General features: G+C 37.0%; 1 protein-coding gene across 1 annotated transcript; it reads left to right on the top strand.

Moving 5' to 3' along the window:
* Positions 1 to 3398: 3398 nt before the first annotated feature.
* tubgcp2 (tubulin gamma complex component 2) lies at positions 3399 to 20374 on the top strand. The gene is made up of 18 exons (XM_081393719.1): positions 3399 to 3512; positions 3716 to 3886; positions 3957 to 4085; positions 5818 to 5994; positions 6082 to 6241; positions 8477 to 8684; positions 8859 to 9058; positions 9875 to 10064; positions 11054 to 11199; positions 11399 to 11579; positions 13442 to 13622; positions 16532 to 16704; positions 17190 to 17318; positions 17416 to 17536; positions 17631 to 17774; positions 19067 to 19150; positions 19309 to 19472; positions 20126 to 20374. Exons 2-18 carry the CDS (start codon positions 3737 to 3739, stop codon positions 20199 to 20201), a joined length of 2613 nt encoding a protein of 870 aa, XP_081249845.1. The 5' UTR covers positions 3399 to 3512; positions 3716 to 3736; the 3' UTR covers positions 20202 to 20374.
* The last annotated feature ends 428 nt before the right edge of the window (positions 20375 to 20802 follow it).

The raw sequence follows: 20802 nt of genomic DNA, 5'->3' as shown, positions 1-20802 counted from the left end.
GGGCGGTTAAAAGCCCCGCCATTGTTTACAACGGAGGTCTATGGGAGTGTCGCAACTCTTTCTCTCTATGGCTCTGTCCCAAACCAAGCCGTCAAACATACGTCATCAGGGAAGGTCCTCCAAAGCAGAGGGGAGGGGCATTTTCAGATTTTGATTAAAGATTACGAAGCCCAAAAATTTTTTTGTGTGGATTGACTTGCATGGATGAATTGTTCACCACAAAACGATCAATTTAGGCAAACAAAGTAAATATGGTCAATTTTGATTTCATGTGGACTTTAAATAATCCACAAAAGCAGCATTCCTAATAGATGCAGGTAATGAGTTCCATAATTTAGGCGGATTATATAGGCCGCTGTCAGTAGCCTAAAAGAGGCCTAGAAATAGGGTTTCGTTCCACCAAGTGGGGCACTACTTTTTCTTTTGCTCAATATGTTCAACGTTAATAAAAGGTATCCAAGCAAAAAGTTCTCCACGCATTTTCCTGCAGTTAATGAGAAAAGTGTATTTATTGGCGCACTATATTGATTGCGTATTGAGACGTCTAAAACGGTTGAGCTCGATTTTCAACCAATCAGCATCGAGAATGTAAGTAGGTCACAGCCGAAATCAAGCTAGTCACTACGCACATGTAAACAGAGGAGGACGTAAGCAGCGCATCTTCATCTGATAGCGGCGATCAAGCTCGATTAACACCCGTAAAGTGTATTCTTCATGTCGGAAAAGATGGTGGGAAAGGTCCGCAGCCCTTTACTGAAGTCCGATGGGAAAAAATCAAGCAATGTGCGTAGGAATGGCTCAAAACGTCGGACACTACGGAGCTAACGTTAGCTATTGCTAATAAACATGTTGCCCTCCTGGACAAACTGGTCTCTGATGTCCCAACAACTACGGGTTTCACCCGGCCTGATATCGGCGTTTTATAGGCTAGACAAAAAAAAACGCTTGACTTGTGTGTATGTGCGTGATGAGTAGGTTAAGGGGTCGGGCTAGTGTGTGTGTGTGTGTGTGTGTGTGTGTGTGTGAGAGTGAGAGAGAGATGGGTAGGTTTAGGGGTCAGGTTAGTGTGTGTGTGTGTGTGTGTGTGTGTGTGTGTGTGTGTGTGTGTGTGTGAGAGAGAGAGATGGGTAGGTTTAGGGGTTGGGTTAGTGTGTGTGTGTGTGTGTGTGTGTGTGTGTGTGTGTGAGAGATGGGTAGGTAAATAAATAAATCAAAATTAAATCTTGTTTACAATAATCATTCCTGTGAATATGTACATGTAGTGCAGTTACTGCTCGTGTATGCAAATTAACAATTCATCATTAAATGTGTTATTTTTAAAAGTGTTTTTCTTTGTATACTTTTGAGTTTAACTTGGAGTGAGATTTGGGGGGGGGGGTTGCAAAAAAAAAAAAACTTGCATCACAATAAGTGTATTGTGATTGTCAAAACATTTTAGTAACTAAACTGAATTTTGACAACATGTTACAATGTTTATATGGTACAATTTCTGGTAAGCTAAGTTTTTTTTTTTTTTTTTTTACAAATTTCTTAAAGAAATTTCACGATTTCAATTCAATTCTTGTGATTTGATTTAATGTTGACTCATTTGGATAAATATGAGGTACACAAGATAGGCGTTCATTTTTCTCAAGAAAAATAGGCTACACACAGACAGCCCTATCAGCTGGTAGTATTATTTAAGGTTAAAAATAACAAATTAAATATGTGTTTTTTATTATAATAACAACTTTATTTAATGATACAAGTACAAATATAATAAATATGTAATATAGTACACATATTTAGCAAAATACTCTCTATAGCTCTTTTTCTAGCCAACTAACGTGCCTATATTATGGTCATTAAATGGCTTTTCTGAGAATGGATGTGTGGTGTGAGAGCGTGTGAAGAGTCTCACGGTGAATGCGTGAGAGTTGGGAGTTCTGTTATTATATTTTGACTTAATTCTATTTGTTATTCAGATTTTACCTCAAATATTACCTTTGAATTGGAACAACATAATGAGAAGTAATAATTGGGATGTTAATGTTACAGTAGAAGTTTTCTTGATAATCTTATCATGTTTACTGTCCCTAGATAGCAACTTCAGGTATATCACACATTTCAAACTGTTTTAAAATTTCAAAATTTTGTTTTGTACTTCAAGTGGTAATTCGGCATTTTTGGGTTTATGTGATAACAGGTTTGAAAGTGCAAAATTCCCTGTTTTCCCTTTTTTTCAAAATGGGCACCTTTAGCATAATTTTTCTCAAAAACTGCAAGATTGTGTGTGGAGAACTTTTTCCTAAGGAATCACTATATATTTCTGATATTAAATATGTGGAACGAAACCCTATTTCTAGGCCTCTTTTAGGCTACTGACAGCGGCCTATCTCTCTCTCCTCACACACACTAACCTGACCCCTAAACCTATCCATCTCTCTCTCTCTCTCTCACACACACACACACTAACCCGACCCCTAAACCTACCCATCTCTCTCTCTCTCACACACACACACACACACACACACACACACACACACACACACACTAACCCGACCCCTTAACCTACTCATCACGCACATACACACAAGTCAAGCGTTTTTTTTTTTGTCTAGCCTATAAAACGCCGATATCAGGCCGGGTGAAACCCGTAGTTGTTGGGACATCAGAGACCAGTTTGTCCAGGAGGGCAACATGTTTATTAGCAATAGCTAACGTTAGCTCCGTAGTGTCCGACGTTTTGAGCCATTCCTACGCACATTGCTTGATTTTTTCCCATCGGACTTCAGTAAAGGGCTGCGGACCTTTCCCACCATCTTTTCCGACATGAAGAATACACTTTACGGGTGTTAATCGAGCTTGATCGCCGCTATCAGATGAAGATGCGCTGCTTACGTCCTCCTCTGTTTACATGTGCGTAGTGACATTGGCTTGATTTCGGCTGTGACCTACTTACATTCTCGATGCTGATTGGTTGAAAATCGAGCTCAACCGTTTTAGACGTCTCAATACGCAATCAATATAGTGCGCCAATAAATACACTTTTCGCATTAACTGCAGGAAAATGCGTGGAGAACTTTTTGCTTGGATACCTTTTATTAACGTTGAACATATTGAGCAAAAGAAAAAGTAGTGCCCCACTTGGTGGAACGAAACTGAACGATACAGCTCACGTACAGCGGCCTAATAGGAAAAGGCCACTCTCCCCATGGTTTTTAAAATATTAATAACATTTACATTTAACATATTATGTATTTTAAAATACATGCTATACTGATTGTAAAAATCTAACATTTGAAATATATACCTTTAAACAAAAACAAACAAAAAATATATTGTTTTATTTTATCAAGGCGGATAACAAGTAAAGGACCTTTATTTTGAAAAATAAAGTCTTTTGGCGGAATTTTACAAATTGACACAGCTTCCGCCTTCCTTCCTATTATTATGGTGTTGTCAGTTACGCTGCCGATTTATCAACAAATGCGTTACGCGTTGTTCAGAAGGACTAATTAGACAACTACTAGGTAAAATAACGAAGGGTATTTTTATTGGTAAACAAAACGTTTTGTTTATGAATGTATAGATTGCTAGCTGTAAATAAATACCATCAGCAAATTCGGTGATCTAGATCTAACGTTAGTGTTGTTTGGGTAACGTTAACGTTAACTGATGTATTCATTCATTGAGCTTGCTCTCTTTTCTCACGTGTGTCTTTTTCTAATTTCAGGTTCTGATTTCATCTGAAGTCATGAGTGAATTCAGAATTCATCATGATGTTAATGAACTTCTCGGACTCCTTAATGTCCGCGGAGGAGATGGTGCTGAGGTTTACATTGATTTACTGCAGAAGAACAGGACTGGATATGTGACCACTACAGTCTCTGCACACAGTGCTAAGGTGAACGTGTTTTATCTCCCGTTACACGTTTTCTGAATGCACTTCTAGACTAATTCACATTGTCTTACAGGTCAAAATGGCAGAACACTCCAAAACACCTGAAGACTTCTTGAGGAAACATGATGAACTGAAGTCAAAGAATGCACGCAACCTTGATCCACTGGTGTATCTGCTTTCCAAACTCACTGAGGATAAAGAGGTATGTTTAATGAAACTCATTATTAATTTCTAAATAAAAATATTTGAATCTTCCTAAAACTTGTCAAGAATATTCATAGCCTAGGTCACATAATTTCACCTCAAACACAAAATAAGAAATAATATTTTGCAAGATGAAGATGAAACCTATTTTAGGATCATTAAGATTCAATTACTATTTTTTTACAGTATTATATCAAAATTGGCATTACAGTAATGTTAATAAATGATGGTATGTTATTTTAATTAAGCATGATGGAATCTGTTGTACTGCCTTCAATCTATGCTTATTTAAACTAAAAATGGATTGTATTCAGTTTTACTGTAATAACCATATAATAACAGTATTACAGTAATAAAAAAACACATACTGGGCTTACAAAAATAAAACTTCAAAAGTAAAACATCCATAAACAATATGGAAATTAGAATTTGGAGGGAAAATGTACTTAAAGTCAGCATGAAACAGAAGTTACGATTGTCTTTTCTTCCCTATTGTGACGGATATCAAATTGAAACGGCTTCTCGAAGAACAAAAAATCTAGGGCGGGACCTGCTTTTGTTTATCAGGAGTTTTATCAAATCGTTGGATGGTTGTGGTTTGCTGAGATCTTGTGAGTGACAGGTTGTTCCGCCCTCATGCCAGTAAACACATCATCAGAGAAGAGATGATGCTGTAAGAGGAAGTGGAAGTTATTTTGTTCACAGATTACAAGGACACTTGATTTTTAAAAAGTAATGATGTGACTATGAATGAATAATTTATAGTAAATACTGCAAGATTCCATAAAAAAGCAAACAATAATTGTCCATTTTGATTTCATGGTGACTTTAATTGTCATGAAAATGTCGAAACAAAAAAAATCAGGGACCAGTTGCATAAACATAGCCATGTTAGACAGTGTCTTAAAGGGTTAGTTCACCCAAAAATAAAAATTCTGTCATTAATTACTCACCCTCATGTCGTTCCAAAACCATAAGACCTTTGTTCATCTTCGCAACAGAAATGAAGATCTTTTTGATAAAATCTGAGAGCTTTCTGTCCCTCCATAGACAGCTACACAACTGACACTTTGATGCTTCAAAAAGTTTATAAAGAGATTGTAGAACTAATCCATATGAATTGAGTGGTAAACAGAAGCTCAAGCATTTTTGCTTGATGTGCGAGAACCAATGAAGTTCATTCTCGTGTTACGCAGCACGTTTGAGCTTCCGCAAGAACCAATGAGGTTTGTTCTCGCGCGCCAAGCAGTTTCGGTTGAGCTTCTGTTTATGTTCACTGATCAATGTTTAAATGTGAATAAAAGCCTATATTAAACATCTTAATCATATAAATTGATGGAGTCTCTCCAGAAAATTTGGACTAAACCACTCAATTCATAAGGATTTTTTTTCTTTCTGAACATTTTTGAAGCATCAAAGTGGTAGTTGCGTTGCTCTCAACGGAGGGAAACGGATTAAAAATATCTTACGGGTTTGGAACGACATGAGGGTTAGGGTTAGGGTTAGAGTAATTAATGACAGAATTTAAATTTTTAGGTGAACTATCCCTTTAAGATGTAGTATGACCCATTAGTATGAACAGTCTTAAAGAAAAAAATTATGACTAACTTGTAAGACTAGTCTTAGAAAGTTAGAAACTAAAACCAGGCTTTTTTTTCTTCTGATGTTGGGGTATTGTGGAATTGTGATCTAGACATTTTTTCTAAGCCATGGCTGCTTCTACTCTTCAGACTTTGAAGTTCCTGCAGCAGAATGCCAAAGAAAGATCAGAAATGTCTGCAAATGCAGCATCCAGCACCACCACGTCGTACAGCATTCCTGCAACCAACAGCAAAATGTCCATGCAAGAACTGGAGGAATTGCGGAAAAAGCTGGGAAATGTCACAGCCAGCTCCAGTGTGCCGCAGGTATTATGACGAAACGCAAAGATGATATTAATGTCCATTAATTATGTACATTGCATCAATTAACGATGGTTTTGTTTTCCTGCACAGTCTTCTGAAGTAATCCGTAAAATGCTGAGAGACAGACACAATAAGAAGAACCCCACTCAGCCGAACCCTGTGTTTCCAAACTGGGTGTATGACCGGCCCGCACTGATTGGGGATTTCATCACTAGCCCCACCCCTGTGGGAGATCCCGTGGTGGCTGTTGGTATGTGACAGGCCTTTCCAAAATTAGAGCCCTAGATGAATAGGGAATTGTTACAGAAATTGATTAGAGATTATGGATAATATGGAAACTTTTGATTTCACTTAAACTTCAGTATCACAGAAGAAACAGTAGACACCAAATCTGGTTATAGACAGCATGATGAAACATAAGTTTCATTGTGATTATTTTTTTTATTCCCCTTTGTGATGATTATCCAAGTGAAACAGCTTCTTGAGCAAAAAGAATGAAGGGCAGGAATTGATTTTGTCAATCTGGAATTAATTGGATCGTTTTGGTTTGCTAATTGCTGTGATTTCTTTACTTTATTGTTCTTGAGGGCAATTTGCTTTGTAGACACTGTGTAAATCCATATACAGTGATATAACGCACACAATACCACACATTCAAAATCAGCCGTTGTAATCAACCATTTAAAATGTGATCGCTACCACCAGAGTAAAACACAGTAAATAAAACAAAGTTTCCAAGCAATGAAGAACCGTGCTAAAATCTACTGGGAAAAGTAAACACTCACAGACTGATGTTCTCTCCTGTTGTTCGACTGCTTCTTCTGTTAGAAGATTATATCTATATTATAGATTATATTACTTAATCAGTCCCTACTATCTTGCTGCATTTTGATTGTTCAATATGTTTACATAAATCCAAGATCAAAAAACACTTTAATTTTCTCGTAATATACATTTCAGCACCATTTTTTGTCTGAAATGGTTTGATCAAGGATTCGGTCTCTTTAAGCGCCTCCTTTCTGAGAGCCGACTCTGCTTTGATTGGTCAGATGGTCCAATATGTTGTGATTTGTCTACAGCTTATAGCGTGTGTTGGAAAAGAAACACCCATTATCATATCTGAATTTCAGCTCCGGAGGCTTCCTCAGCACTTGTATACACAGTGATACAAACAGTAAAGATGGCATAGCTTTTACCGTCAAGTAAAGTGGATTTGCATTCGCAATGCAGAAAACAGTATCTTCTCGACATGTCAACGACATAAACCAATCTCTTCCAGGCCTCAGCTACATATACAGTGTTTGAGGACTGGTCAAAGTAGATGTTGTTCGTAAGCAGCCAATAAAGACCATAGGCTGGCATTATGCAAATTTGTTACAAACATTCATAGGTTTGTGCAAGAAGTAGGAATGGAATTACTGATAACTCGTTTAAGGAAGTTAACTCCATTTATCAGGCACTTACATTCACAAACAGTTATATAACACACTAAATAGCATCTGGTAGTATATAGGTACATAATAGGGGCACTTTAAGACAGGTTCAATTTCAGGTATTAAACATGTTCACAGTTTCCTCAGAAAATGCACACATTAAAGGTTAACTCTCGCCCAATTGCAACCTAGGCTGTTTTTGTTAATCTACCCGAGTCAAACAATTGTGTAAAAGCATAATTAGAATGTAAACGCCACTTTTAAGATTGACCGTATTTTCATTTTCGGTCAAAATGCCTTTTGAATGGGAGTGTCGATAGAAGTCGAAAGTAGTCGATCTCTGAATGCAACGTAATGAACTGAGCTTTCCGTCTTTACTCTCCTCATGTTACGTTGCATTCGGAGATCGACTACTTTTGACGGACAAAATTCCAGCCACCGGAAACACTAACTGATAAAGTGAGTCGTACAAAACGTTTCTTTTTAGTAAACTTTTTGTTCACAAACAATGTTGTCAATGCTTAAGTTCATGTGTAGAGCCCCTGGTGATACTTCAAGCCTAGTTTCATGTTGTCGAGGCTCCTTAGTGTTTTAAAAATAGCGATTTTGATGCACTCCCATTCAAAAGGCATTTTGACCGAAAACAAAAATACGGTCAATCTTAAAAGTGGCGTTTCCATTCTAATTATGCTTTTACACGAATGTTTGACTTGGATAGATTAACAAAAATAGCCTAGGTTGCAATTTGGCGAGAGTTACCCTTTAAAGATATCAGTGTTTGCTTCAATTATATTTTTAGAGGTGAATAAAATTGTATTTCCTGTGAGTGACTTTGGAAAAGAGGGTTTATTGTCTCGCCTATGTTGCCTATGTTGTTGCATGAGGAGGGGAAATTAATGTTTTTGATTAAAAAGGCACATTAATAAAAATAAAAAAAGTAATAAAGATGTGCTCGAATCAATCATTTATAATAAACACTGTAATGTTATATAAAAAATAAGAATTGTCAAATTGAATTGATTTCATGGTGACTTTAACAAGTTTAATTTCAGGTACAATGCCGCTGGCTGCACAGGAACAAGCTCTGGTTGAGGACCTGCTTTTCGTGCTGATTGGTGTGGATGGGAGAGACATCACAGCTCAGCCTGTACTTGGCAGACAGAGCCGCTCCTTCATAGTAGATCCTTCCCTCGACATGTCCGTCAAAGAGTTGGTCAACCGAATATTGCCGGTCGCGTCTTGTTACTCCACTATCACACGGTCTGTGAACGATATTACGGTTAATAGATATATTAGTCATGTGTTTACACCAATATTAAACCAGATTTGTTAATGTCAGGGGATTTTATTGGCCCAGTGAAATTATTCTCTGAAAAGATATTTGATATTTCATGATCAAATTTTGCACTAATCATTTGCTTAATCCACGGCCAGCTTCACAGAGGAGAAGTCATCGTTTGAGTACGGTCAGGTGAATCACGCTCTGACTGCAGCCATGAGGACTCTGATGAAGGAATACCTCATCCTGGTGACGCAGCTGGAGCATCTCCACGGACAGGGCACGCTCTCCCTGCAGAAGCTCTGGTTCTACATACAGCCCACCATGCGCACCATGGAAATCCTGGCCTCCATTGGTAAAGCTTTCAACATGTGTGGTTACTGTTAAAAGAGCAGCGCTCAGCATTTTGGATGTGTCAACAGGAGTAATGAGTTCATTTGTAAATTGTCATAATATATTTTTCATGTTCATTCTTAATTCATTACCTTTTGCAACAGAATTCTGGTCAGGACAAACTTTGATGTTGGCTTGACAAAAGCCTTATCTGAAAAGTTTAAAATAAAGTTTTAAGTTGGATGGCTAGGCATACAAAAATCTAACATGATTTAGCATGGTGGTAGCATGTTTTAGGATGTTGCTAGTATGTTCCTACCATGTTTTAGAATATTGTTAGCATATTTCTAGTATGTTTTAACATTGTGCTAGCATGCTTTAACATGTTTCTAACATGTTTTTTTTAGCATGGTGGTAACTTGTTTTAGGGTGTTGCTAGAATGGTTTAACATTTTGCTCGCATGTTGATTGCACGTCTTAGCTTGTTGCTAGAATGTCTCAGTACATTGGATTAGCATGTTGTTAGCATGTCATTACAATATTGTTAGCAAATTGCTAGCATTATAAATATGCTTTACATAATACACTGTACAATTTTAGTACAATCAACTTGGCTGTATAAGTCATTTCAACTTAAATTAAACTGACGTAAAAAAAAAAATAGTATGAGTTGAGTGCACTGACTGACCATTCTGAAGGTGCTGGTTAGTAGATAGATAGATAGATAGATAGATAGATAGATAGATAGATAGATAGATAGATAACCAACATAAGTAAATAAATAGCATTGTTGACATGCTCATGCTAATGTGCTTTCTCCCTGGTCTATTTAATGCAGCCACCTCTGTTGACAAGGGTGAATGTATGGGTGGCTCGACCCTCAGCCTGCTTCACGATCGCACATTCAATTACACCGGAGACAGCCAGGCTCAAGAGCTCTGCCTCTATCTGACTAAAGCAGCCAGCGTCCCCTACTTTGAAATACTTGAGAAGTGGATCTATAGGGGCATCATTAAAGACCCATACAGGTACAGTGTGACCCCCTGACCAACAGGGCTTTGAGATGTTTAGAACTCTATTGAGAACACCTTTTAAATGACAGTTTCTGAATTTGAATTGAGGTTGCAAAGGATGCAGAATTCCAACTGCATTTTGAATTGAATGTGTTCTGCTGTAAGGGTGGTTGTTGTTAATGCATTTCACTTGTTAGTATGGCTTACCAATAAACATGTTATACACAATATGGACCTTTTTCACATTTCTGGGGTTCTCAGAAGCGGAAGTCATCATAGTTGGGTAGACTTTTTTTAGTGGTGAATAGAAACTACAACAAATATTATTTTGTTGCATTCCCATTTGCTTTAAAAGCAAAAGAAAAAAAATCCAATATAGTGTTTCTGTGATTTTGAGATGTCAAACTTGCTGTTAGTTCCTTTAGCCGTTAAAGAGTTAAATCAGTTAGAGTTAGAGTTAATTAGATTTCTGAAATTTAATGCTAAGGTAAAATAACACAAAGTATAGTGTTATAAATGTACATTACATTTATAAAAAATCTAAATATAAAAAAAAACTTTGCTATATTTTTCGATGTTAATAACTCGAAAACACATCATCACAGTCTGTGAAGTGTTTCACTCATAACTGAGTATTTCTAGAAACATTAGAGAACATTAGTAAGATATGTTATGAAATGCCACCTATTGAAATTTGTATTTAATTTATATTTCATATATCAGGTAATTTGAGAATACTCCAGTTTATATTATATTATGTTATATTATATATATTATTATAAAAATTAGTTTTGATGCTCCCTGTCATCCCATTTAAATTCCAATTCAGCATCCTGTAGATCTTGGGCAATTCAAATGAAATTCACACTCATGGCTTTAAAGGCAGCCAGTTCTTAAATTCAGAATTTTGCTGACCATGAAAAAACATTTGATTGGACCACATTGTACCACATTAAATTAAGTGAAATAAACTTCAACACATTCTGTGTTTTTTACTTTCATAGTGAATTCATGGTTGAGGAGCATGAGCTGCAAAAAGAGAAGATTCAGGAGGATTATAATGACAAATATTGGGATCAGAGATACACTATCGTCCAGCATAGGATCCCATCATTCCTTCAGAAAATGGCAGATAAGATATTAAACACAGGTGAGGCATTTTTATACAAAGCATTAGCTCAGTACCAAAATGTAGATTGTATACAGCATAAGATTTGTGTCTACTAGAAAGCAATTCTGGAACAATGGTATGAAAACATTCTAACAATTTCTAATGATTCAGTGCCCAGCTTGAAAAGTGACTAAATGCGTTTTTTTCATGAACAGTCCTAACTTCTTTCAAATTTCAGGCAAGTATCTGAATGTTGTGCGAGAGTGCGGCCGTGACGTTACCTGTCCAGATGCTAAAGAGGTTCTCTACACACTTAAAGAGAGAGCATATGTGGAGCAGATTGAAAAAGCATATTACTATGCCAGCAAGGTTCTGCTTGACTTCCTGATGGAGGAAAAGGAGCTTGTTTCACGCCTGAGGTAAAACTTAAGGTTTGAAATTGTTGTGGGTATTTTGTTGTTCACACAAATGTTGTCAGCGCTGGCATCGGTTGTTGTTGCCATCTCCAGTAGTTGGTTGTTGTTTGCTCTGCTTCTTTTGTGATTTTGAAACAAACTAATAAATGCAAAAAAAATTCAAGGTACACGTGCAAGCTACATACATACCACACAATTTCCCATGGTCATTGAGTGACTCAAATTTTTTAGGAATTTTAACCAATATTATTTATTTTTTGAAAAATGGTCGACACACGCACAAGTACACTTTACTTAATATGCAAAAAATAATCATTTGTAATAATATCACTAACACTGTTGAATACACTATTAAATAGCTGTCCCAAACTAGTTTTTGTTAATACAGTAAAGTTACTAAATTGGTTGCCACCACAGTCATCAAAAATAAAGAAAATAATACAAAGTAAAAATAAGGTGGAATTATGGGTTAAAGGAGAACTCCGGTCAATTTTAACATTGAGCTCATTTTTTTGTACATTTGGAGTGCTGTCAATACAGAGAACAACTACAAAAATCGGTGTTGCCTACACCGAGTTATTCTATTTTTAAAATTTGCACCCTGTTGACTTCAATGGGGCAAGTACTAAACCTGCTTTTAGGCTCTTAACATCCTTGATGTGTCATTACAAGTGCACAGAAAATGTGAGTGATTCCTTCTGAGTGAACACGAGTGGATCTGACTGCAGTAGATGTGAAAGATATGTATAAAAATGATGTTATTTAAGCCAGCGCAAATACCTGTGTTTACATCCTGTTTTTCGGTTGATGTCCAAAGTAGTCGATTGCCGGGTTCACGCGCATAGGTTTAGTTATCTATGATCACGCGCGTGAACTCGGCAATCGACTACTTTGGACTTCAACTGAAAAACAGGATGTAAACAGGTATTTGCGCTGGCTTAAATAACATAATTTTTATACATTTCTTTCACATCTACTGCAGTCAGATCCACTCGTGTTCACTCAGAAGGAATCACTCACATTTTCTGTGCACTTGTAATGACACATCAAGGATGTTAAGAGGCTAAAAGCAGGTTTAGTACTTGCCCCATTGAAGTCAACAGGGTGCAAATTTTAAAAAGAGGATAACACGGTGTAGGCAACACCGATTTTTGTAGTTGTTCTCTGTATTGACAGCACTCCAAATGTACAATAAAATGAGCTCAATGTTAAAATTGACCGGAGTTCTCCTTTAATGTTATGGAAACTACGGTTACCGTTGTAAATACACACTACTAACAGGAACAGTTAAAAAAAAAATTGACGAATCCGAATGAACATCATGCTGCTTGCAAATCCTTCCCAGCTAAGGCACGACATACTAGTTACTTAAATTATTGGTATTGTTTTTGGTAAGTTCACGACTTAGAAATTGACAGTGTAAATATGACGTTGTGCGCTCGTAATTTCTTTTGCTCTTTATAAATAGTGAATTGATATTCAGCACACACCTCTGCATTTGTGTGTAAAATTAAAGAATGTGTGCCGCAAACACAATGTATCTGACAGGACACGAAAGTTTGTTTTTCTAAGGTGAGACTTTTTATTTTACTTTGCAAGATGTTACAGCAATTTTTTTGTTTTTCTGTCTTTCAAAATAAAAGTCTCGCTTTTCGTAAAACATTAAGAATTAAGTTGTTGTTTTTTTTTACTACACACTCTGCGACCCACTCAAAACGGTCTTGCAACTCACTTTTGGGTCATGACCCACCAGTTGAGAAACATGTATACGTGCAAAAACAAAAATATTATTTGGTATTGTTTAATAGTTGTGTGCTGATTCTGAATATCTCAATATCACCTTATTTCTTCCATTTGTGGTGCAGGTCAATCAAGCATTACTTCTTAATGGATAAAGGAGACTTTTTCGTGCATTTTATGGACCTGACGGAGGAGGAACTGAAGAAGCAGGTTGATGACATCATTCCTCCACGGTTGGAGGCTCTGCTGGAGCTGGCCCTGAGGATGAGCACTGCCAACACAGACCCCTTCAAAGACGATTTAAAGGTTGAACGCTCATCCGTGTTCTCAACTATTTCTTCGAAATTAGCTTTTTGTAATACATATGTTGTCAGTTTGTGCATTCTACATAACATTGTAGATTTCAGGTGATGTGCGTCTTTGCTTTTGCAGTAGAAATCCAAATGAACAGCAAATTCTAGTTGTTTAATTTTTTACCTAAAGATGTGTTTGTTACTTTTTTTATTTTGTTTGTTTGTTTGTTTATGGTGATGACTAATGTGGCAGTTATCCTAAACAGATGTGATTCCAGCCACAAACTATTTGTCTTAAATTTGACTTAAACTGCAATTCCTCGACTGGCCGCTAGAGACAGGCTCCAAAGGGAGTCAATCCCTTAGACCCCCGTGTTAATATGCCCAACTTTACAGCAGAAGAAAATATGTTTACAGCCTGGTACAAAAAGTGGTTTTGGTCTATATAGCTAATTTTGCTCCGCCCACTTTGGGCTTCAAAAATGCTCTTCAGAAACCTACGGGTGACGTCACGGACACTACGTCCATATTTTTTTTACAGTCTATGGGCCCGACACAAGAAACTACAGCTGCATGATATCAAAATAAAACTGAAATCGTGATATAGCTTAGTGCAGGGTTCCTCAAATCCAGTCCTGAAGGGCCACTGCCCTGGGCTGCGTTTCCAGATTACAATGGATCTCAGAATTTACGAGCATTTTCTACAAGCGACTTTACGAACGTTCGTGTTCATTTCACTTAGCACGATCAGCCGATCGCACGCAGCTGTGCTTTAAGTGCTACTTAAGAGGCGCTGTCCGTATGTCAGTGCTGAAATGTCACCTTGTAGAATGGCTAGTAACTGTAGCACGTTTGTGTTTTGAAATGTTTAGCCTAATTGTTTTAATCTGATGTGCATTTTCTACGAGGCCAATAATCTATAAAAGCACAAACCTACGGGTGGAGACACCAACAAAATGGCTGAACCAAAAAAACTGAGAAAAGACATTTTTCAAAAAGAGGAGATTAATGTCATTTTAGTGGAGGTGGAGCTATACAAACATATTATTTTCAGCAGGTTTAAGGGCGGTCGTACAAGTAAACATAAAATGTAGATTTGTCTACAAAACTGACTGCAACTAGGGGCATTAAAAGATCAGGGAAGGAAGTCAGAAAGAAGTGGCAGGACTTTGCAACCTTGCTGAAAGGAAAAGAGCTCTGCAGAGGACAACATTTAATAAAACAGGTGGTGGGCCCAATGAATCCCCCCTTCTCACAGCGGAGGTAGAAAAGGTCTTGTCACTACTTGGCACAAGTGCTTCAGATGGCATTTGTGGTGGTATTGACATCCATGGAGGAGTAGGGGTTACACAACCTGACTCTGATCAGGTCCTTCATGCTCAGAGGAACTATCAGTTTCATCTGCCATCTCCCAGCACCCTAACATCTCATAGTCCTCCAAACAACCCTCCCAGGCCTCAGCCTCCATCTTCTGTTGTCCACACTGCAGCCACAACACCTCAGCAGTTTGAGAAGGTTTGTAGTTGTAGTCAGGACTTTTGAGAGTGTCCTTGCTTAACAGGGAGGAAGATGAAGAGGTGGAGGAGGAGAAGGACAAAGATGGCATGGGACCACATGATGGCCACCCAAGAAATGCCTAATACATGGCTGGTTTTCGTGCATGTCAGCAAGTCATTGTCAGATTTTTTTTTTTTAGTTCATCCCTATTTCTCCCAGTCTTTAAAGCATATTACATATTTTATTAAAAAATTTTGTTCATTCATTTCATTTAGATTAAAATGATTAGATTAAATTATAAAAAAAAACTGCCCTTTTTAATTATTTCATTTATACATTCATTTAAACAAAAAAACGAGCAATAAAGTGTACAATAAAGTACAATCAAAACCTTATATTATCACATTGCACTTGAATAAAGTTAATGGTGAATCTGCCGGTTGTCCTGCAGGTGACATCATAACTCTGTCTTCTTACGATGCACTTGGGGATTTACGATTATTCCAGAGCACTCGTACATCTACGATGATTTTCAAGTGCTACTTAAGTTACGATGCTTTTGGAAAACAGACCATAATATTAAGATCAGTCGTACGATCGTTTTTACGAACTTCTTAGGCTTACGATGCTTTTGGGAAACGCAGCCCTGCAGAGTTTATCTCAAACCCTGATCAAACTCCCCTACCTGTGATTTCTAGTGATCCCGAAGACCTTGATTAGTTTGCTCAGGTGTGTTTGTTCAGGGTTGGAGCTAAACTTTGCAGGGCATTGGCCCTCCAGGGCAAGATTTGAGGAACCCTGGCTTAGTGCAATTATCAAATTGCAAAGGCTGCCATTTAATTAAATAAATATATATGCTTTGTGTGTTTCAGAGTAAAGCGTGGCACTGCTTTCTTATACATGAGCAGCTCATTATCCGCGGGTGTTTTGATCATCTTAGGGCTCTGTACGGTTGTCCATCAAAATAAATGTTGATGATGATGTTTAATATTTGAAAATGAAGAAATTAAGACGGCCATAAATATTAGTTTAGCAATTTTACAGTTATGTCAAAATTATTATTATATTATTTTTCTTAAATACACTTTTTATTCTATTTTACTGTGAATTAAATGTTACAGTAGTAATATTTGTATTATTTTGTTTTTATTTATATTTTTACTTAGTGTTAATAAAAATCATAAATTTATCAGAAGTGTATCAGAAAATTTCACCACAAATCATGCTGCCCTATAAGAGAAAACACAGAAAAAAGTCCAAAGGAATAACATCTGCCAATTTAACACATTTCGTGTATGAAAGTGGCTATTTTCACCCATCTAAATGGTTGTATTATTTGGAGGGATGGTTGAGAATGGAAAATGACGTGCAAGTGGCCAAAAATAGGCAACAGGTCATTACGTAATTGTAATTGTTCTCTTCCAGATTGACCTGATGCCCCATGATGTAATCACCCAGCTGTTACGTGTCCTTGCTATAGATACCAAGCAAGAGAAAGCCATCATTAATGCAGAGCCCACAGAGGTGTCACTTAGCGGCCTGGAGGCTTTCTCCTTCGACTACATCGTAAAGTGGCCACTTTCTCTCATAATCAACAGGTACAGTTTTCCTATGTGGCTGTATAGCTTTCATTTCGAGCAGCTTCAGCTGTGGCCCTGTGCTTCTTAAAGGAACTGTTTTGTCATCATGTACCCTTCACATGTTGTTCCAAACATGTATTCCATGCAATTAAAGTGTGGTCACATTTACTGTTGTTTGGTGAATTTTCACTGGGGGAAATCCAGTCATTGTGATAAGAATCCATGGGATCAGAAATGTCGCACATTAGACACTACGCGATCGGAAATGTTTCAAATCGGAAACGCACATTCCCATGTACATTTAACCAGTGAGGGCAAATTATATCCCTACTTAGATGTTTCAGTAGGTTCAAGTAACTCACATGAATTTGCTGTTGACCAACAGAAAGCTGCTTGATTTGAAAGTGACTTCTGTGCGAGCTGTGCTTAATACATCACTATTTACAATAAAATATGGACTATTTGAATGAACTGCTCCTTAAAAACAATGCTCTGTTTTACAGGAAAGCCCTGACAAGATACCAGATGCTCTTCAGACACATGTTCTACTGCAAGCATGTGGAGAGGCTGCTCTGTAATGTGTGGATCAGCAATAAAACAGCTAAGCAATATTCACTTCACTCTGCTAAGTGGTGAGACTACATGCATTTCATTTTTGTCTTTGAGTTTTAGGTTTAGTCTGTGTATCTTCAAGTCAGCATCTTATTAAGTAGCTCTCGTTGATTGTAGGTTTGCTGCTGCCTTTGCATTAAGACAACGGATGCTCAACTTTGTTCAGAACATTCAGTACTACATGATGTTTGAGGTTATGGAGCCCACGTGGCACATCATGGAGAACAACTTGAAGTCTGTGAGTCAATGATTCAATCTGTCTGTCTAGATTTATATATGTTTAGAAAGAGATTTATAATATATAATGAATTAAAAATGCTTTTCTTTTTCAGGCCTCCAACATTGACGACGTGCTTTGTCATCACACCAGTTTCCTGGATAACTGTCTGAAGGACTGTATGCTCACCAATCCTGAGCTGCTTCGGATCTTCTCCAAGCTCATGTCTGTCTGTGTCATGTTTACCAACTGCATGCAGGTAAAAATACAGACATTTTGGAGAAAGAACTAAAAGTACTAAAAACCTGTTAGCAAATATACTGCCATTCAAAAGTTTGCTGTCAGTAAGATTTATTTAAATGTTTTTGAAAGTCTCTTATGCCTACCATGGCTGCATTTGATCAAAAGTACAGTAAATATTGTGAAATATTATTACAATTTAAAACAATTGGTTTTAATTTAAATACATTTTAAAATGTAATTTATTCCTGTGATGCAAAGCTGAATTTTCAGCATCATTACTCCAGTCTTCGGTGTCACACGATCTTTCAGATTCTTTTGGTGCTCAAAAACATTTACTAGCAATTTTTAAAATAATTGTACTGCTTAATATTTTTGTGGAAACCGTAATACATTTTTATATGCTGAATAGAAAGTTCAGATTTAGTTCAAGTAACATTTACTTATAGAAAAATATAAATCTTTTGTAATATTATAATTGTCTTTACGGTCACTTTTGATCATGCATTCTTGCTTAAAGCGATGTCACGCGTTTTTTAGGCCGAAACATTTTTTGTCACATACAGCAAACATCTCCTCACTATCCACTAGCTGCCTGTCCCCTGAACACACCGTAAAAAAAGCGGTCTCTGTAGACACTACAGGCTCCACAAACGGCAACAAAAACAAACTGGCCCAGCCTGGACCACGAAACATAACAAACAGTGTTCCAGCCAATAACCGACAAGAATGATTTGGGGGTGGGGGTTGGGGGGTTAGTGCGCGTGCACATGAAGGGGGGAGTGGAGGAGAGAGAAGTATGAAGAGGGAAGTTAGCTAGAGGAGAGATGTCCTAGACAACGACAACGGCTAACGTTAGAATTACTGTATATTCTCTTGAATTTTGATTTGGCCGACACATGACCAAAGAGACAACGTTCCGATGAACAAATAGCAAAGAAGAGGGAAAAGGAGAAGGAACACGCAAAGTCCCAATTTTACATCTGAAAAGCCTGTTTCAGGAAGCACGGAAGGGAGGGGGAGGGGACGGGATGAGGAGGAAGGAGGGTCGAGCTAGCCTCCGTTTTGTTTGACAATACTTCGAACGTCAACAAGAAGTGACATCACCCAACATCACTTAGAGCACCTTTAATAAAAAAAAGTATTCATTTATTTAAAATAATAATCTTACTGACCCCTAACTTTTGAATGGTAGTGTACATAATTAGAATATAAATCTTCTAGTATAACTTATTTTTGTTTTGTTTTAATGTTTAATTATATAGTTTATTCTTTAATGTCAGGATGATGTTCATGTTGATTTTTTTGCAGCGGTTCACTCAGAGCATGAGGATAGACAGCGAGATGAAGGCTGAACGGACGGACGAGGCAGAGAAAAAAAGACTGGCCACTAAAGTGAGTCACTGGCATTTAATCAGTTATTCTACAATACCCAAAATAAAAAAGCTTTTTAAAAACAGGCTGTGTCATCACTCACACCGTAATCTTCCAAAAGATAATAAACCACAAACAAATGAATCTTTTTTTATGTTATCTATTTGTCTTTATCTCAGTTCTTAGCTGAGTATGTGGATGCCCTCCAGTCTGACTCGGGGTTTGAGGGGACCATCAGCAAGTTTGACAGTAACTTCAGCACCTTATTGCTGGATCTTTTGGATAAGCTCAGCATTTACAGCACCAATGACTGTGAACACAGCATGATCAACATCATCTACAGGTGGGTTGTGGAAGGAACCTTTCAGTAAATCTGAAATAAAAAATAAAAATGTATTTACTGCTTCCTGATTTAACCTGGTCTTAAAGGGATAGTTTACCTAAAAATGAAAATTCTGTCATTAATTACTCAACCTCATGCCTTTCCAAACCCGTAAGATTTTCATTAATCTTCAGAAAACAAATGATCTTTTTGATCAAATTTCTGTTCCTCCATAGACAGCTTCACAACTGACAATTTGACACACACTTCAAAAGTTCATAAAGAGATCGTAATAAAGAGATCGTAAAACTAAACCATATGAATTGAGCGGTTTAGTCAAAATTTTCTACATGATGGATGAACAGATTTAATTTAGGCTCTTATTCACATTATTCAAGCATCAAAGTGATAGTTGTGTAGCTTTCAATGGAGGGCCAGAATGCTCTCAGATTTCATCAAAAAGATCTTCATTTGCATTCCAAAGATTAATGAAATCTTATGAGGATGAATAATTTATTACAAAATTTTCTTTTTTTGGGTGAACTATCCTTTTAATAGTGATAATAGAAATGTTTAGCACAAGCTTTTGAAATCTCTTACTATTGAAGAGCTTAGACAATCCTCATTTAAATTCAGTCTTGAAGGTGCTGTGAATAATGAGATATTTTTTATAGGCTGGACTTCAATGGCTTTTACACAGAGAGACTGGAGCGAATGGCCATTGAAAGGAGCCAGAAGACTGCTTCGTAGCATTGTCCATATTAAAATCTTCTGTGTTCAGTGTACTATTACATGGTGCTGTAACAAAGCACTTAAGAATTTCTCCTCACTATTAGAAATGTATTTAATGGTCTTATACAAATTCCACCTGACTGAAAACCCAATATAATAAAGTAAAAATGTAGCTTTGTCTTTTGTTCTTTATTTGTTTTTCTCCGCCTCTTATTCTAAACCCAGGTAACTTTCATAAACTTATTTTGACTAAGAAGAGAAGGTGTAGCCACAGTGTGCTCATAGTATTTACATGATGCTATACTTGAATGTGTCTCTGACAAGTATTGGATGGGATTGGATGATCCAGATTCAAACTTTTCCAGATTACCAAATCCAAATTACCAGTGCTCGAACTGGGAATACATATGACAATGTTGGTGACTGGCTATGTAAAGAACATCATAAATATTTTTGACAGCTGTTTGGGGGATTATTTTAATGGGACAAAATCTTTATTGTACTTAAAGGCTAAATAGCTTACTTCTACTTTATCTAATTTATCAATCTAACAGTTAAATCAAGTGTGAACTATAAATGTGTGTATATAGTGATACAAACGTTGCGTTATTTGACCAGT

The sequence above is a fragment of the Scardinius erythrophthalmus genome (genome assembly GCF_964197995.2).
Source record: "Scardinius erythrophthalmus genome assembly, chromosome: 18".
Taxonomy (NCBI): Eukaryota; Metazoa; Chordata; class Actinopteri; order Cypriniformes; family Leuciscidae; genus Scardinius; species Scardinius erythrophthalmus.
This window is presented reverse-complemented; position numbering and strand designations above follow the sequence as displayed.

Coding starts and splice junctions, on each gene's coding strand:
- tubgcp2 (XM_081393719.1), top strand. CDS start 3,737: ATGAGTGAATTCAGAATTCATCATGATGTTAATGAACTTCTCGGACTC. Junction 6,242..8,476: donor AGATCCCGTGGTGGCTGTTG/GTATGTGACAGG, acceptor GTTTAATTTCAG/GTACAATGCCGCTGGCTGCA. Junction 8,685..8,858: donor TGTTACTCCACTATCACACG/GTCTGTGAACGA, acceptor ATCCACGGCCAG/CTTCACAGAGGAGAAGTCAT.